The sequence below is a fragment of the Urocampus carinirostris genome, chromosome 6 (genome assembly GCF_059441175.1).
Source record: "Urocampus carinirostris isolate Australia breed hairy pipefish chromosome 6, RoL_Ucar_1.0, whole genome shotgun sequence".
Taxonomy (NCBI): Eukaryota; Metazoa; Chordata; class Actinopteri; order Syngnathiformes; family Syngnathidae; genus Urocampus; species Urocampus carinirostris.
Window position 1 is genome coordinate 15,073,602 of NC_142354.1, and position 20,088 is coordinate 15,093,689.

Here is a 20,088-nt window from a genome sequence, read left to right on the forward strand (position 1 = left end):
TAAGCAAAAGCTACAATGGAATGGTTCACCAAAAACATATCAAGGTGTTAGAATGGCCAAGTCAACGTCCAGCCCTCAATCCAATTGAGAATCTGTGGAAAGAACTAGAAACTGCTGTTCACAAACGCTTTCCATCCAACCTCACTGAGCTCGAGCTGTTTTGCAAGGAGGAATGGGCCAAAATATCAGTTTCTCGATGTGCAAAACCGATAGAGACATACCGCATGCGACTTGCAGCTGTCATCGGAGCCAAAGGTGGCGCTACAAAGTAATAACTCAATGGGGCTGAATCATTTTGCACACCCACTTTTTCGTTTTTTATTTGTTAAAAACAGTTTAAAATATTCAATAAAGTGTGTTCCACTTCTTGATTGTGTCCCACCTAATGTTGATGCTTCACAAGAAATGACAGTTTTATATCTTGATGTTTGAAGTCTGAAATGTGGCAAAAGGTCACAAAGTTCAAAGGGGCCAAATAGTTTCGCAAGCCACTGTGTGTAAAATGCATTTGCGCATTCTCGTGTTATGAAACCATTTTTTGTGCTTGTTGACTTTCCAGAATGCAATCATGTGCACATAATATGAGAAACAAAAAAAATAGAAAAATCAACATTTAAAAAAAGGATTTAAAACGAGTTCCGGGTCAAACGCGTCGGAAGACCTCGAATAGAGAGGCCACGGAGTGCATGCGGTAGAAGAGGTTTAAAGGGACCGCGAAATTGAGCGTGGTAGTCCATACGCTGAAACCGAAGGCCTCCTGCTCCAAACCGTTTTCGTATTGAGGCCGACATCCGAAGGCGGGGAGGATCCACAGCTGGGAGGGGAAAAAAAACGGATTTAGTTGGTGACAACAAGGATTTTGTTTTTAACGTACGGCGGTTTTAAAGCTCGACTATAGCGTCCTCAAAAGAAAGAAAGTTGTAAGAGAAAGAAGGAAATAAAAAGCGAGAGAAAGAGAGAGAAGGAGAGGGAGGGGGAGAGGGAAAGAAAGAAGAGAGAGAAAGAAAAAAGAAAAAAGAAAAAAGAGAAAGAAATCAGAAGAAGAAAAAAATTCAGAGAAGAAAAAAAATAAAATAAAAATTGAAAAGCAAGAGAAAGAGAGACACAGAGAGAGGAAAGACAGAGAGAAAGAGAGTGGATGAGAGAAAGGGAGGGAGAGAGAAAGAAAGAGAGAAAGAAAGAGAGAGAGAGAAGTAAAAAAAACACTTTTTTTTTCATGACAAAGTGTGAGAAAGGGAAAAAAAGAATAAGATAAAGAAAGTGATTGAGAAAGAAAGAACGAAAGAAAGAACAAACAAACGAAAGCAAGAAAGAAAGAGAGAAAGAGAGTGGATGAGAGAAAGGGAGTGAGAGAGAAAGAAAGAGCGAAAGAAAGAGAGAAAGAAAGAGAGAAAAGTAAAAAATAGGGAGAGATTTTTTTTTAAATGACAAAGTGTGAAAAAGGGAGAAAAAAGAATGACATAGAGTAAGAGAACGCTTGAGAAAGAAAGAAAAAAGAATAGAAAGAAATAAGAAGAACAATAAGAGAAAAGTTGAAAAGCAAGAAAGAAAAGAGAGATAAATAGACACAGAGAGAGAGAGGAAAGAGTGGGAAATATAGAAAGACAGAGAGAAAGAGTGGATGAGAGAAAGAGAGGGAGAGAGAAAGAGAGAAATAAAGCGGGAGAGAGGTAAAAAAAAGGGAGAAAAACAATATATTTTTTGAATGACAAAATGTGAGAAAGGGAGAAAAAAGAATGAGATAAAGAAAAACAGCGCTCAAGAAAGAAAGAAAGAAAGAAAAAGAGAGAGAGGGGCAACAGAGAGAGAAAGAGAAAAGTCCACCACAGGCTCCATCACCAAGCGAAACAACATTGCTTCCGCATTTAAATTTGGATACTATTTAAAGGATGATTTCATTCAAGTCCTGTTTATTTTGGATATCCTGTTTCATTATCTATCCTATCTGTCTGTCCCGTCCTTTCCGGTATCGACCCCATCTGTCCGATATCAACTCGGGCAATTGGTATCGATCTTGTCGGCCTCAGGCTTCCTATCATTTCACGCCAGACTGCAGCCTAACTTGCATGACTCCCCATTTTCCGTAAAACAAAAGGCTTGTGTGAGAATGTCACGCGTTTGGGTCCTAATCGTGTTCTGGTCTCTGACAATAATAGTTGTTTCCATTTATTAATGCACACAATAAATCATAACTGAGGCCATATGTGAAAAGGTAATTGCCCCCTTGAACCTAATAGCAAGTTGGGCCACCTTTGGCAGCGATAACAGAAATCAAAAGTTTATAATACATGGTAATGAGTCTTACACAACACTTTAGGGGAATTTTGGCCCACCCTTCTTTACAAAATTGTTACAAATTTGCCATATTAGAGGGTTTTCTAGCATGAACTGCTTGTTTAAGATTACAATAAAGCATCACAATTGGGTTTAAATCTGGACTTTAAACTTTTTTTATTTTTTCCCGAGCAATTCAGAGGTGGACTTGCTGGTTTTGGATCGTTGTCACTAACTGATGGCCAGATGTTCTGCTTTAGGATCCTCTGGTAAACACCAGAATTCATTATTCCCTCAACCACAGCAGGTTGTCCTGGTCCCAAGGCAGCAAAGCAGCCTAGTTAAGGTCAGTGTGCATGACTCCACTGTAAGAAGGACACTGGCCAAATAGCATCTACGGGAGAGCTCCCAGGCAAAAATCACTGCTGTCACAAAACAACACAGTCGTCTCACATTTGCCAAAAAGAATCTTGATTATCCTCAAGACTTTTGTAGTCGAAATTTGAACTTTTTGGAAGCTGATCGGCCTGTTTATTTGGCGTAAAAAGGGTACGGCTTTTGACGAAAAGAAAAAAATTGCAATCGTAAAGCATGGTGTTGGCAGTGTAATGGTCTGGGGGTGCTTTGCTGCCTCAGTACTAGGACAATTTCCAGTGGCTAAAGGAATACACACGCTCCCCTATTTAGGAACATTTGAGTTACGAAAAACGGTGGATACGAACATTATGTTCGAGATGTCGAAAAATATCCGGATATTGCTATAAGTTAAGATTTTGTATTGTGTGCACCTTTTTCCAAATAGAGGACATTACTGTAGTGCTTCTTTCCGCCATTACTGGCGTGTGGCGCTGTGAGAGGTCACCCAGCATCCACCCAAAAAAAAAGAAATCTGGCTTCTACTTCCTAGTTCTTGTGTAAACATACTATACTGTATCTCCAGCACGCCAAGAACTTTTTTTATTGTTTATCTTGTACATCTATTCGATATGGTCTGTGTAAAGTGTAAAGAAGAGGTGAGCCGTTTCTTTTGAAATTAAAGTGGAATGAAAAAGCTTGATGAGGTTGAGAAAATGGTCGGATCGCTTTTTTTCGGCCACTTTCTACAACGCAGGAGGAAGTCGCCTAACTCTAGAAACAAACCTTCCAAAAGTAAGTCAAACTTAACTTTATAGAGCATATTATTTTATGAAATGTTTATTCTTTTGTACAAAACAATACAGGTTACTTATACAAACCTTAAACATACATTCCATACAAATATAGCACTGAAGCAACATACCAACAAATTCAACTTACAAACGATCGACGGGAACGTATCTCGTTCGTAAGTAGGGCAGCGTCTGTAATGAATTCTGATGTTTACCAGAAGATCCTGAAGGAGAACGTCCCGTGGATCATGCAGCAGGACAAATATATGAACTACACCAGCAAGTCCATCTTTGAATGGTTCACAAAAATCAAATAAAGATTTCTGGAGCGGCCAATTGAGATGCTGTGGTGTAACCTTAAATGGACAGTTCATGCTCGAAAACCCTCCAATGTGGCAGTTGTAGAAACAATTTTGCAAAGAAGAGTGGGCCAACATCCCTCCACAAGGTTGTGAAAGACTCTTTACCAAATATCGTAAACGTGTATCTGTCATGGTTGCCATGGTGCCCAATTGGCCCGGCCTGTGTGTGTGTCACAGTTGCCATGGTGGCCAATTGGCCCTGCCCATGTGGTGCCAGCTGCAGCTCGATTGACTTTCTGTTTATATAAAGCTCAGCGCTATCTTGCTTGACGGTCAGCCAGTCAAACAAACTTCTGCCCCACAAGACGTGGGTTCTGACTCGGTCCTGTTTTCCTGTGATATCTCCAGTCCGGTATTGTTCCCATTTATTGTTGTCCTGTTTAATTTCGGGTTCCAATTTTGTTTCGGTCTAATTTGGTCCTGTTTATTATTTTCTCCAGTTTTCGTTCCCGTCTAGTTTCTCCTGTGAGCTACCGATATCCTGATTTGAAGTCAATCCTGTCTGTCCCTTCCTGTTCAGTATCGACCCCATCTGTCCGATATCAACTCGGGCAATTGGAATCGGTCTCGTCGGTCTCTGGCTTCCCGTCCTTCCACGCCAGACCGGCTTCCTGACGTGCATGACTCCCCATATCACGTAACATAAAAGGCTTGTGTGAGAACGTCACGCGATTGGGTCCTGATCCTGTTTTGGTTCTTGACAGTATCGCTGCCAAAGGTGGTCCCGCTCGCTATCAGGTTCGGGGGGCCATTACTTTTTCACATAGAGCCAGATCGATTTAGATTTCAACGTTTTAAAACTGTTGTCTTTGTGTGATATTAAAATTAGTTTGACAATCTGAAACCGTTGTGAGTAATAAATATGCGAAAGACACAGAAATCAGGAAGGGGCAAATACTTCTTCACAACACCGTATATGGATACAAATTTGGCATTTTCCCCATGGGGGCAGGAAATAAATTGGAAAAAAATACCAAAGAGATCAACCAATAAACATTAGGCTTTCTTAGCAAGTAAGACGGAGATTGCGTGGATCAGTCGTCTCTGGATGAGGTTAACTCACATATGCGTTTACATACAAGTGAACAGAATAATTGTGTTACACAGGGGTCGGCAACCTATGACACGCGAAGATAAATAGGTCAGTTATACCAGTGTTTTTCAACCAGTGTGCCAGGGCACACTACTGTGCCTTGAGACCTTGTCTAGTGTGCCGCTGGAATTTTATCTTTCCAAAAATTTAGAATATTATTCAGTATTTTTGCACTCTTCAGACGAGGAACTGTAATAGTCATCCATATCAGTAGGTGGCAGTAGATTTTTATATACTTTTTATGTACTCGGTATCTGCTCTTGAGGTAGCACAGTACATTTAACAACTTAATTTGTTCAACAAAGCGGTTTAAGATTGCGCTGTAAAAATAAAAACATAAAGCACATCATTCTTTTTTATATTAAGTATTATTTTCTTCTTTTTATATACTAATTATCTGCTTATGAGGCAGTACAGTGAAATATTTGACATAACTTCATTTTCAAACATTTTCAAAGGACGGTGGGCCTCGGAACTTTTTTATAAATAAAAGTGTACCTTGGTTCAAAAAGGGCTGAAAAACACTGAGTTATACGATTAAAATGTCTATCCATGTTGTATATTTGGATATGTGTAAAATGACAGCTCTGTTGGATATTAAAAAAATGTTGTGCGAGTCATTAATCTTGGGGTGGCACACTGATTTACAAGAAAATTTGAAAGTGGCATTCCACACCGAAAAGGTTGCTGAACCCTGCACTAAACTGTATATTTCTACAGTATATGGTTTCTTTTTCGCAGAAATGGACTTAATACTGCTGGTTATAGAACAGGTAAACCGTGAAAATCTAATAAACACATGGACTGTGGTCGTAATATAACACCTTAACATATTTTTTTGCCTTTTACAAAGTTGAAAGCAATGAGTGAAATCTATGGTTTCCCAATGAGCTGGAAAACAACAAAGTCCTTTCATAACGATAGGGAAACGGATATCTTGGCTGAGCGAGATAGCATCAAAGTTGGGCAAAAGCGTGTTGACTCATTGATGTATTCTTCGAAAGCGTTTTGTCGCGTGGAATTGTACGCTCAAAATCTTGCATATTTTCTCCTGGGTTTTGGCAAAGACGTGCAGAATAAAAGTCCAGTAATAAAAATGTGGTATGTTAAGTCAAGACAAGTCATGTTTATTTGTATAGCCCTTAATCACAAAGAGTCTCAAACGACTGCACAAATCAAAGACTATTGCAAACTACAGCATATTATGACACCATGCCCTGATCTAAAACCTACATGAGGGCAAATAATACACATTTTATCAACATCAACTATAGGTTATTCATATGCTGTAGAATAGAAGTGTGTTTTAAGCTTAGATGTTCAATAATCATCTTACCCAGGTTGGTGAATGTTGGTGGATAATGGTTTTCATTTTAAATATTTGTTTTTTTTGTTATCATGGCTTAGTTAATCAAATATCTTTAGTTAAATACAAAAGGGTTTGAAATGAGCAAAAGGATTTAGCCTGGCAATGATTTGCTGTTTCTCTATTTGAAAACATATCCAAATTAATTTCAAAATAATACAAAATAATATATTAATATGTATAGAAATCATAATAATCATAATAAACAACAATGCAACTGTAGATAAATCATACATTATATTGAATAAAAAAATAAAATGAGGATGATAATAATAATAATAATAATAATAAAAATAATAATAATAATCAAGTCATGTTTATTTGTATAACCCTTGTTCACAAGAGGTCTCAAAGGACTGCACATGATTACAATTACACACCAAAGAGTTGTCTTCCTCATCGAGTTTTTTTACATTTATTTATATCTTTCAGGAGGACTTTTTTATCCATTTGTCTCAGGTACTGTGACTAAAAACAGTCTGATGAGATCAAATCTAACGCCTTTTCATATATTACCTATTTCACTGGTGATCTAGTGGTTGGGATTTCACATTCTCATCGCTATGATCTGGTGTCACGACCAGAACAGAAGGAGGACCCAGATGCTTAACGTCACTCACAAGTTTATTGAAATATAGAGGCAAGGCAGTGCCAGCAATCCGGTGCTCGCTGGACGCTGGAAGCAAGCCGCTCACGGGATCCGAGCGTGTTCTGAATGCGAGAGTGGATCTTCTGGAGCGGGAGATCGTAGCGTAGTTAGACGGTAAAACTGGGCGTTAGCTGGGACAGGGGATCAGGATGTGGTCGGGGTAAAAAAACGGGTCGTTAGCCGGGACGAGAGATCAAAATGAGGTCGAGGTCAAAAAATGAGTCGTAGTAGGAGACAAACGAGGAAATCGGGAACGGACGAGTGGAAAACAGGTGACAAAATGGGAATGACGGGAGTCAGAGTCAAAAATGCTTATCTTGTGAAAACAGAGGTTCGCTGACGGACTGACAACAGGCGAGTGGAAGGACTGAGCTTAAATAGGACGGGCAACCAATCAGGCAACCAGCAACAGCTGGGCACAGGTGATTGTAATGAGTAATCATGATATCTGGGTTCAATTCCTGTTGCATTCAATGTTTTGTGAATGTGGTCAGTAATATTTTTCGAGTGCTCGATCATATGATAATATACTACCGTAAAACCATGTTAAGCGCACCCGAACTTTGAGTTTTATATTTTTCGGATGTCATTTGCCATCAGTGGCAGGAAACAAGTGGCACAATTAAATTGTAATAAAATTTTCACATGGTTAAAAAACAAAAATCGAAGCTCTTACCGAGATGTTGCACATGATCAAAAAGACGGCGATATTCTTCAAGATCTGCCTCTTGACATTGGGGGTGCTGTCCACGTGGCTTCCGAACGTTTTTGGAACCTCGGATAGTTTATAAACCTGCCCGCTCTCTTCCTGTTCGTTCTCCAAGGCGACGCGAGCCCGGTCCGCCGTGTCGTAGGCCCGATTGAAGATGCCGTTGTAAGGCGGGGCCAAAGAAGACGTGACTGAGAAAATCTCAGGCGAAGCCACAATTTCAGGGTCCACTCGGCCGGCCTCGTCTTGGCGGCGGTAGAGGGATTCCACGATGAAGAGGTTCTGGATGCACTTCTCCAGGACCACCAGGAGAGAATAGATCAAGTTGGTCCAGCGATATGGCGGGCTGGTGTTGGCCCCGAGAACGGCCACCACGCTGCACCAGGACATAAACCAGGAGCCTACAGAGGATCCAAATAGTAGCTCTGTGTCCAGCTGCCTGGACGGGTTCTTAGAGGCATCCGGCGACGTGTGATCGGCCCGGTAGATGAGCAAACCCGAAGCGCAGGCGGAGCACATGAAAACCAGCATGACAATGCCGTAGATGTAGAACATGGAAATGGCGGAGCTCCGCATTTGAAGCGGGCCCTCCATGTGGGTGATGTACACCACCAGAACCCCGATGGTGCAGGCAAGGGCCACCAGACCGAGAACAGGCCCCATGGTCAAGCCTTGGGTTTTGGTGGCGAGCCGTTTCTGATTGGAAGAAAGGTCCATGGTCCTCCCGATGTTCTTCCACATGACGAAGAGCATGGCGGAGACAAAAATGTGGTACTCGATGTTGAAGGGGTACAAATAGTAGAGGCTGCTGGAGAACATGGAGCAAGTGCTGGTGGTGCAGTTGCAGTGAGGCTCGCTGTGGACTGAAAAGGCAAGAAAAACAAATCCGGTTGGGGATGAGTACGCAAGGTTATAAAATGTAAAAATGAACAAAATCCTTTTGACATATTCACTCACAAGAACAAGTTTTGCAGGGTTTCAGGACAGAAAATAAACAGTTTAGAAATTATATATTTTTCAGTCCAGGAAATAGGCTATATTTACAAATGTGTGTTTTCAATATTGTGTACATGTTATTACTATGTGAGTCATGGTTGACATGGCGCCCAATTACCCCCCGCCGTGTGGCGCCAGCTTCTGTCACGGTTGCCATGGCGCCCAACTGGCCCCGCCCATGGGTGCCAGCTGCAGCTTGTTGACAGATTGGCTCCCTGTCAGTATTTAAACTCTGTCCTGTCAGTCCCCTTTTGTCGGTCCGTCTCTGAATCTCCGTTTTTACCCGGGAAGCCTCTTTTCGCCTGTCCTATGTTTTTGCACCAGTTTTCCTTCCACTACGATCTGTTTGATCTCGACCACGTCTGCTCTCTCATCCCGAATTACGACCTGTTTTGATCTCGACCGCGTCTGTTCTCCCGCCCTAAATAACGATTTTTTTTTATCTGGACCACGTCTACTTTTCCGTTCCCGACACCGTCATCGCGTGTCCCACTTCCGCGTCTGAGCAACCTACTCCCCACGACCATATATCTCCGGATCGTGTGTGCGCTCCTTTCCCATCTCCCCATTAAAACTGTGAGTTACGTTACGCGAGTTGGTCCTGTTTCCTGTTCTGGATTTGACATATATTGTAGTTTATCCCCTTCAAGAGATTATTTTTTTGCCAACAGCGATTGCAATTCATGCAACTCCTCCATTAAAAAAACTTGTGACGACTTACAAACGCTCCCCTACTTACGACCATTCGATTTACAAAAAACGGCACATACGAAAAAAAAATATCCAGATATTGCTATAAGTTAAGATTTTGTATTGTGTGCACCTTTTTCCGAGTACAGGACAGTACTGTAGTGCTTCTTTCCACCACTACCGGTGTTTGGCGCTCTGAGGGCTCACCCAGCATCCACCCTGGAGAAAAAATCCGGCTTCCACTTTGGCATTTGTATTGTTTAATATTTCGTGCATTCATTTAATATGGTTGGTGTAAAGTGTAACGAGGCGAGCCATTTCTTTTGAAACAAAAGTAGAATAAGAAACCTTGATGCGGTTGAGAAAATGGTTGGATCGCTAGTTTTCGGCCACTTTCTACCATTGAGGAGGAAGTTGCCTAACTCTTGAAGATCATCTTCCAAAAGTAAGTAGAACTTCACTTTATAGATCATGTTATTTTATGAAATTTTCATTTTTTGTACAAAACAATATAGGTTACTTATACAAGCCTTAAACATACTTATATAAACCTCAAAATATAGCATTGAAGCAACTTACAAACAAATTCAACTTACTAACGATCGTCCGAAACATTCGTAAATAGGGCAGTCTCTGTATTTCTGAGTTTAACATTCCATCTTTATTATATTTTTACTTATCTATACTAAAAAAAAAAATAATCACTATTTTGCAGTAGAGCGCTCGTCTTGGGACCGACAGGTCACGGATTCGATTTCCTGGCTCCTCCGTGGTTGAATGTTCAAGTGTCCTTGGGCAAGACACTGAAACCCCAATGCCTTCAATAAGCAGGTAGGTACATTTGCCAGTATGTGAGTGTGTGTGCTAATGGGTAAATGTAAAGCACATTGAAAAGCGCTTTGTGAGGTCTTCTGTGACTTGAAAAACGCTATATAAATGCAGACCATTTACCTTTTAGTACATATATTTTAGTATAAGTGTGCTCCACTGCTCTTTCCCATTTACAAGTTGTGCTCGTAGGTGGCTTACCAGAAGAATGGACTTTCACCGTATATTGATGGATACAACTGTGGTATACACTATAATAAGACCATAGCATTCTAACCGTGGGGGCAGAAAAATAAACCAACATTTCCCAGATAATTCAACTAAACCACATAAGACTTTTTAGCAAATACATATGGTTCTTTTTTTATCAAAATTCACTTACTACAGGTATTTAAGGCAAAAATAGAGGGAATACCATAGAGGCTAAAAGTTTATTTCCAAGTCACGTAACTTGTTAATGAAGAAGCCCTTGTTCTTGCTCTGAACCTAACAATAATAATTCAAGACCCAAATATTACTATATTATTATATTATCTCAAAGATGCATTACAGAATTTAGAACTTTTCTACCATTTTCTGGTTCGTCTCATTATTGAAGCTTCTGTCAAACTCTGGATGTTGAACGCTTAAGTATGTTTATTTATTATACACGCTCGAATAAACTTTTATTTTCTTTTTAGGAGTTTGGGTTGGCTTTTGGACTGTACTTTTCTTTCTTTCAGCATTTTCATGCTACACTAACAAAATACTACGGTGACGGGCATGAAGTCACTCTCTAAAAAACCCTCCCCCATTCCGACTGCCGAATAGCTTTGCTAGAAGAGAGATAAAATCAGATAGGTGCATTGGAAAAAATCATAGTCTCTTTGAATTCAGTTGGTCACTGTTAACACATACGTAATAGAGAAAATATTCTACTTTCTATGTTTTAAGGCGACCTTCAAACGACGCAACCCACCTTTTAATATATGGTTCCTATTCTATGGAAATTCACCGAATAAGACTGTGATGAATCAGATTAACCATAAAAATTGAAATAGTGTGTACGCTTAAACACGTGCCGATTCAGTCACATAACTTGCTACATAGTAGTCGCTCTCCTCCTTGATTCAAAGGTAATTATAACTCAAAACTCAAATATTTCTTCTTTATTTGCACCTTCCAATTATCAAACCGTCATCTTAACTTAACACAGCTATAGTTGTACCTCCACCTTCTTAAGGTCCCCTCCACCATATGCCCCCCTTTACCCGATGCCCCCTCCATCTTTGAGGGTCACCACCACTGCCTTTAATTAAAAAGCGAACCGTCAGGGTGCAGCCATCCCGACAGTCAGCCGGATATGAGGAGGAACTCCACAACCCTGGGCTTAGATGTATCAGTTACTGTAATTGTAGCACCCTTGGGAGAAAGCAGCCTGGGATAAAGCCGTGTGAGGTCAAGCAGGAGGGGTGAGGTTGTCAAGGAGGGTGGCGGTGGGCAAAGCTTCGCCGTTAACAACACAGTGCGTCTCCTGAAACCTAACCGAGAGGCCCTGAACACGGACGAGACCTGCCGGGCCGGCTCACCTGCCTTTACTGCCTTTTTTTTTGTTCCGGGTTTCTCAATTGAACTATTGTGCTGTTCCTTACCTATAGTGAGGTTTCCGTAGCCCAAGGCAGACAGCCTTCTTTTATGATTGTTCAAAAAGTGCTCGGCTTCTGACATCACGCCGTTGGACCAGAGGAGGAGGTTGGTGAAGACGGCGTGGATGACACCAAATCTGTAAAGAAATTCATGTCGAGTGCATGGATTGGGTGAAACAATTATTTTGCTATATAATTTGAGATGTTTCACAAAAATGATATAAAACATATTCTACGTACCTCTCTAATGTTTCAAAACTCTTGATGACATCCTTAATGTGAAACCAAAGAAAGTGCACCTGATCAGAACATAAAGCGATTTCAGTTGAAAATCACAATGACCATGTGTTCTCAAAACGACACATTTTTTTAGAGGAGTTGCACAACATAAATAGTCTAACCCGATGCTTCTCAATTATTTTCGGTCGCGTCCCCCCTCCGAAGAAGAAATCCTCTCGCGCCCCCCAGGCATCACCCAATACCCCCTAACCTACCAACAACTCCAGGAAATAATTGGTCAATAAACTGTTTTAAGTACACCGCTGGATAACAATGAATCCCAATTTAACATATAAGAGAAGTAAAAAAAAAATATGGGCCAACTTACAACAGAAAATAACCTTATTAGTTGTAACTTTTGTTGTAATTTTTTGGGTGCATCTTATATCCAAAAATAAAATAAAAATCCTTAAACTATAAACATTTTTGACTGACCATGTAAATACCGTATTTTCACAACTATAAGGCACACCTAAAAGCCTTTATTTATTTCAAAAGCTGACCATGCGCCTTATAATACAGTGCGCCTTATATATGAATCAAGATTGAGTCGCAAGGTCTCGCAACTAAGGCAAGCAGCCGTCGACTAGATTTTCCCGCGTAGGCGAAGTGGTCCGCGGTGTATGCTGGCATATACAGTTTATATTGGCGTAACATTTCCTAGCCAATGTGTCAATCATCATTTGAATTGGTCACTATTGGGTAAAGTTATTGGGGGGTAAAGGAGGTGGGTCCTTTTTAGCATTTACAGGCTCGCATAGGCCAAAGCGGGGCAAGACAAAGCCTGCAATTGGCCGAAAAAGATGAATGTGAATCATATGTTAGGTTGCTCTATGGCATGGAGAAAACATTTTCTACTAGCTTGTATTTGTAAACAGGAAATATGGGGCTAATCAGACAGCTAGCAACAACCAACGTCCATCGATGCAGATGCTTCTCTGCGGATTTTTTCTTTTATTTGTCGGCATAATTGCGTGTTTTGGAGTGTGAAAATATTTTACACGGTTGGATTTACTACACTCACGGATGTAAGAGGACCATGGTTAGTTATTATTATTGAATGCAATGGCTGCAAGACGACTTTGGTGAGCTTTATATTTTCCCAGTATCTTGTTTCAGACTGATTTTGATGTTTCTGTGATGAGTCTATTTTTAAATTCAGTTCAATTCAATTATTGTCATTTGCACAGTAAAGAACCACGAAATTCTTACTTTGCTGTCCACACAGTTGGCAGCAAGAAAGAAAATAGAAATGAAGAAATGGTTGGCATTTCTTGAATCCTAAGCGTTTAACCTTCCTAATGGAATGACACATTTGAGTGATTGGTGACATCGTACAGACACCGTGTCTGAGACACGTATATGCTTCCATGCGAGCCGTCGGAATGTTAAGAGGTTAATCAGTTTGACTGAACTATCTGATTGTTTTGTTGAAAATCCCCACTATAGCGCCTTATAGTCCGGTGTGCCTTATGTATGGAAAATATAGGACATAAAACTATTTTTGGGTTGTGTGCCTTATAACCCGGTGCACCTTATAGTCCTGAAAATACGGCGGCAGTAGCTCAGGAGGTAGAGCGCCCGTCTTGGGATCAAGGGGATCCCAGTTCAAATTCCGGCTTGTCCGTGTTACATGTCGAAGTGTCCTTGGGTAAGACACTGAACCCCTAATACCCCCCAATAAGCAGGTTAGCGTCTTATATGCAATACAGGGCCGCTATTGGGAAATGTGAAGCACACTGTAAAGCGCTTTGGGAAGTCATTGACTTGAAAAGCGCAATAGAAACGCAGATCATTTCATTTCATACGGTACATAAAACCAATAAATAGTAATGCATTCAACAATCACCAACATTGTTAACTCAAAAGGACAATAATAAAAAAATGTAAAACAAGAATATATGAAATCATTAGTGTGATTTTTTTTTAGTGATGACTATGTTTGACACAGCTTCACACTGCTCACTATGTAGCGAGCGTGCAATTGCAATCAATGCTGGAAAGTCGAAAAAAAACAAAGAAAAAAGTTCCCCGATGTCAAACACCCCCCTTGACAGAGCCTTGCTCCCCCAAGGCGCCCCACTATTTGAGAACCACTGGTCTAATCCAAGTACAGTAATCCCTCGGTTATCGCAGTTAATGGGAACCAAAACCACCCGCGAAAAGTGAAAATCCGCCAAGTAGCGACGCCCCTTCAAAAATGCTTGAAAAAAAAAAATAATAAATATGTATATATATATATATATATATATATATATATATATATATATATATATATATATATATATATATATATATGTACTGGACTGTCTCAGAAAATTAGAATATTGTGATAAAGTTCTTTATTTTCTGTAATGCAATTAAAAAAACAAAAATGTCATACATTCTGGATTCATTACACATCAACTGAACTATTTCAAGCCTTTTATTATTTTAATATTGCTGAATTTGGCTTACAGCTTAAGAAAACTCAAAAATCCTATCTCAAAATATTAGAATATCATGAAAAAGTATACAATTAGGCTATTCAACTAATCACCTGAATCATCTAATTAACTCGAAACACCTTGCGAGGGTTTCCTGAGCCTTAAAAACACTCAGCTTGGTTCAGTAAACTAAATCACAAGTATGGGGAAGACTGCTGATCTGACTGCTGTCCAGAGGACCATCATTGATACCCTCCATCAGGAGGGTAAGACACAAAAAGAAATTTCTCAAAGAGCAGGCTGTTCACAGAGTGCAGTTTCAAAGCATATCCACAAAAAGTCTGTTGGAAGGGAAAAATGTGGCCGGAAACGCTGCACAACCAAGAGAGATGACCGCAGCCTTAACAAAATTGTGAAGAAGAGTTTGGGGGAGCTTCAAAGACAGTGGGCTGACGCTGGAGTCCAGGTATCAAAAGCCACAGTTCACAGACGTGTCCGGGAAATGGGCTACAATAGCCGTATTCTCATGGTCAAGCCACTTCTGAACTCAAGACAACGGAAGAAGCGTCTGACTTGGGCTATGGAGAAGAAGCACTGGACAGTTGCAGAGTGGTCCAAAGTCCTCTTTTCAGACGAAAGCAAGTTTTGCATTTCATTTGGAAGTCAAGGCGCCAGAGTCTGGAGAAAGACTGGAGAGGAGCAAAATCCAAGTTGCTTGAAATCCAGTGTGAAGTTCCCACAGTCAGCAATGGTTTGGGGAGCCATGCTGGTGTTGGTCCACTGTGTTTCATCAAGTCCAGAGTAAATGCAACTGTGTACCAAGAGATTTTAGAGCACTACATGCTTCCATCTGCTGAAAAGCTCTATGGAGATGAGGATTTCATTTTCCAGCATGATCTGGCACCTGCCCACAGTGCCAAAACCACCAGTAACTGGTGCACTGACCATGGCATCACTGTCCTTGATTGGCCTGCTAATTCCCCTGACCTGAACCCCATCGAGAATTTGTGGGGTATAGTTAAGAAGAAGATGAAAGACACCAGACCTACAAATGCAAATGAGCTGAAGGCCGCTATCGAAGCATCCTGGGCATCAATAACACCTCAGCAATGCCACAGGCTGATTGCCTCCATGCCACGCCGGATTGATGCAGTAATCCGTGCAAAAGGATTCCCAACCAAGTACTGAGTGCATCGATGGACATTTTCAAATGTTTGATTTAGTTTTGCTGTTATAAAATTATTTTTTTTACTTGGTCTGAGGAAGTATTCTAATATTTTGAGATAGGATTTTTGAGTTTTTTTCAGCTGTAAGCCAAAATCAGCAATATTAAAATAATAAAAGGCTTGAAATAGTTCAGTTGATGTGTAATGAATCCAGAATGTATGACATTTTTGTTTTTTTAATTGCATTACAGAAAATAAAGAACTTTATCACAATATTCTAATTTTCTGAGACAGTCCAGTATATATATATATTTATTCATTTTTTTTTACATTTTATTTTATTATTACTATTTTTTAGACCAGGTTAATGGGGACCAAAACCACCCGCGAAAAGTGAAAATCTGCGAAGTAGCGACGCCCCTTCAAAAAAGCTTTAAAAAAAAAAAAAAAGGTTTGTTTTTTTAAACTATTATTTTATTATATTAATTTTTTTTTTTTTTAGACCCGCGAAGCTCTGAACCCACGAACGTGGAACCGCGAAGTAGCGAGGTCCCACTGTATACAAAACGTATGGACCGCAGGCTAAAAACCACCTGGTATAAGCTTTTTAATCCGGCTAAGAATAGTTAACACATGGTCCACTTTTCGCTGTCTTTTCACTGATTTGCATCGTGCATTGTGTATTTTCATTGGCTAAACAATCTCTCCGCTTCTTTTCCACTCTTCAGCAATAACATTGCAGTTTAATATGTATCCACACATAAAACAGCATGCCGAATTTAAGTTAAGTGTGAAAAATTCAATCGTAAAATTGTAAAAAATAAAAGTGTCCTACTGTACGGATTTTTTCTATCACAGGTTGTTCATGGAGCGTAAACTTTGTGATAAATGGGGGTTCATTGAACTAAAAGTTGAGAGAACGATTATAATTCTATTTAGCAGCTGGCATGGATGTAACTTCCAAGCAAGGTTGGTCCCATTAGTGGCATTTAACAGGTTACAGTAATTAAAAAGTTTGGTCTTTTGTTGGATAAAGAAATCATGCATCCAAGACAACTATGTCCCGTGCTTGTCCCTGGTGTCCCCCGGTGCACCCCAGTGGAACTGTTTAAATCTATGAATAACCTATATTTCACGTTGACAGTATCTGTGTATTATTTGTTATTGCAACATCTGTTTCAGCCTGGTCATCCTGGAAGAGGGATGACCTCATGTGGGGTCCCTTCTCAAGGTTTGTTAATTTTCCTCATGTTGAGGTTTTTGAGTTTTTCCTTGCCCTCATCTAGGTTTTAGATCAGGGGATGGTGTAATAATAGTCTGTGGTTTGCAATAATCTGTCGTCTAAGCAGCCCTTTGAGACTCTTTCTGATTAAGGGCTACACAAATAGACAGGACTTGACTACAAAACATCTTAATTTAATATCAGAGTGTACAACAACCTTCAAAAGATGCAACTACCACGGCTACATTTTTCTGCATTTTCTAATCGTTCAAACTTACCTGTGCTATCGTGTGACTTGCATGGATGACTGGATACACCCCGAGAACAGCCGACACGCAAGACCGGTATCCGACGTAATATCCAATTCTGAACACGTCCATGATCATTGACAGGAATGCAAGAAGAGTCAAACCGCCTGTGAGGAGATATGAAATTAAGGATTCGCGTTGTACTTTTGCAGTCATTATGATGGTGCCATCTGCTGCCATGACAGGATCTAGTGACTGAGTGAGGAGGCAGATTGCTGTGCCGGCTGGCTGCCTAAATAATCTTATGTATTGCCACGTGCTGCGGAGACATTGAATTAAAAAAAACGAGTATCTGCTGGAGAAAAATAGAGAATCTCCTGGGTGTTATGGTAAATACAGTGGAATGTAAGTCAAGCATGTCATGTTAGATGTTGCCTGTATCATATATATATATATATATATATATATATATATATATATATATATATATATATATATATATATATATATATATATATATATATATATATATATATATATATATATATATATATATATATATATATCTCATCTCATCTCATTAGCCGTACCGCTTATCCTCATTAGGGTCGCGGGGAGGCTGGAGCCCATCCCAGCCATCTCCGGGCAGTGGGCAGGGGACACCCTGAACTGGTTGCCAGCCAATCGCAGGGCACACAGGGACAGACAACTCATTCGCTCATTCATACCTATGGACAATTTGGACCGGCCAATTCACCTGAAATGCATGTTTTTGGAACGTGGGAGGAAACCGGAGTGCCCGGAGGAAACCCACGCAAGCACGGGGAGAACATACAAACTCCGCACAGGAAGTCTGGAGCTGGATTTGAACCCAGGTCAGGTTCCCATGACATGAACTGTGCCGCTCAAGATATGTATTATATATATGTATTATATATATTGTGATTCAGGTTTAACACTAAAATAAATTCAGTTGATTAAAAACAATTTTGCATCAATTGAACAGCTTTACTGCTGACAAAGACAATTTTCTCACCAATCTAAGCTTGAACCTCATAAGTTTGATATTTTAATGCTGGGGTCACCAATCTTTTTGAAGTTTTACTTTTGAAACATTGTTATTACTATGTTATTACCAGGTTTGCTTTTTAGAAGTAGGGTTACATTGGCTCAGTCAACGACTAAAGAATCATGCAAGTTAGAAATCAAATGATTTAGAAAATCACAAGGACCGGTGAGTTATTTTGAGAACCAGGTGATCACAAGTGGCTACTTGGAGCCCGCAGGACCCATATTGGTAACCCCGAACTGGCCTATTTCAACAAAGGAGTGGAATTAATCTTCTCAGAATCCAAAGTCCGTTCCAAAACTCACCTCTGATCCAGCAGGTAGTGGCGTGGACGTCCTTGTCAGTGCGGGCGTTCTTGTGCCTGCTCCTCACCAGCATGTACCACAACATCCAAACCAGCTGCAGGATCATCAGACAAGTGAGAAAGGACAGCAAGTGGTCTTCCTTAACTGAAGGGCTGTGGTGGGCCAGAGCCAGCATGAGCGCCGCTCCGACCAGCAGAACGTTAGTCCCGTATTGTCCGCTCAGGATCTCGGCGTTCTTCCTGGGATAATCTTCGGCCAGGTTGAGTTTCAGCTTGGCCCACATCTTTTTCTCGTTCTCCGAGCTGGAGGACGACGAGGAGCTGTTGCAGTATTTGTTGAGGCACATCACGTCCAAGCTGTTGTGCTCCACCATGGTGGGAGACATGGCTCAGTTTGAAGGGAAACGTGGAGTCAATGCAGCGTATCGCAGGTGCCACTGGGGGGTTACCAGGTGCGCTCCTAATATTTTGTTACAATAACTCACTCGAAATTATATACAGCATTCCCTCTTTCATCAATTTTACTCCATAACACTTCTACTCTGATGCAATCTTCATGACTTGATTCTACAAAACAAAACCTCTCCCCCCACAAAATTAGTTGAAAGCAAAGAAATCCTACCTGCTCAGGGGGAGACATAAAATGCAAAGTGATGGAACTGAAGATGGATGAAAGTACTGCAGATGCTGCTGCTTACACCGCATTCCCAGCAGCGAATGCTGACCGAGATAATAACTTATCTTTAGCTAGTTGGTGGCAATATTTCATTGCCCTGTTTGTCTAATGTACACACAGCACTACCTTGTGAATGTTTTCCTATTTATCATAATAGTACTTTAATATATTTTTCCTCTTTCCAGTCTTTACATGTTTATCCCGGAGTGCCACATTTAATTTCGTTGTAAACAATATTCACTACTTTGTTATCAACAACAAAAAAAGACAATTTTAAGACAATTCGAAATTCATATGCTAATGCGCGCTAGCTAACTCGACTCATTAGCAAACAGCGGTTTTAATTTTAAACTACACTAACTTACTAACTTAATAAATAAAATTGTTATCCAAACGAAAGTAAACAATTCAAATATTTAGAATCGTTCTTAATAAACTTTCATACACTTTCTACAGGGAAATTATTTACTTAATTTTGAAGATGCGTTGAGTGCATTAAATATTAAAAAAAAAACATTTTTTTATATAAAACCATAAAAACTAGTAAAGTTCCGAAAATTAATTGTTATTAAAAAAACAACTATTTTTACTGAAATACAAGTTTTTTATACAGGACTGACGATACTGCGGTTCAAAGGCCACCTTAAGAAGAAACTTGGGGGGAACGCCACGTACATCCTCACGTGCTTGAAAAAATGATAAATATTTCGTAGCCTTTGCCGGTTATTAATAATTATCCACGATGCAAAACTTGGAGTACTGTCCGCGAGTAATATCCAATTGTTGCGAAGTTCCACAAGAGCAAAATAAGACGTCCGATTGCGACTGCGCAAAAGCTTGTGATGGGCATACAAGCGGATCGGGAGGTTATGTACTTAAGGGCGGGGGGGGGCTGTATTTTTTCTCCTTTTTTTCCCCTGGATTTTAATATAAATAAACAGATTCAAATTGTTATTGT

The 20,088-nt window shown here is 40.2% G+C and overlaps 1 protein-coding gene across 1 annotated transcript; it reads right to left on the reverse strand.

The window, feature by feature from the left end:
- Positions 1–443: 443 nt before the first annotated feature.
- On the reverse strand, positions 444–19,006 carry otop1 (otopetrin 1). The gene is made up of 6 exons (XM_088337120.1): positions 18,456–19,006; positions 17,112–17,248; positions 11,981–12,039; positions 11,747–11,877; positions 7,569–8,464; positions 444–814 (listed from the first exon to the last, which is right to left on the reverse strand). The coding sequence occupies exons 1-6, from the start codon at positions 18,838–18,840 to the stop codon at positions 644–646; spliced, it is 1,779 nt and encodes a 592-aa protein (XP_088193246.1). The 5' UTR covers positions 18,841–19,006; the 3' UTR covers positions 444–643.
- Between the last annotated feature and the right edge of the window lie 1,082 nt (positions 19,007–20,088).

Coding starts and splice junctions, on each gene's coding strand:
- otop1 (XM_088337120.1), bottom strand. CDS start 18,840: ATGTCTCCCACCATGGTGGAGCACAACAGCTTGGACGTGATGTGCCTC. Junction 12,040..17,111: donor CAAGTCACACGATAGCACAG/GTAAGTTTGAAC, acceptor TGTTCTGATCAG/GTGCACTTTCTTTGGTTTCA. Junction 11,878..11,980: donor AGTTTTGAAACATTAGAGAG/GTACGTAGAATA, acceptor ATTTCTTTACAG/ATTTGGTGTCATCCACGCCG.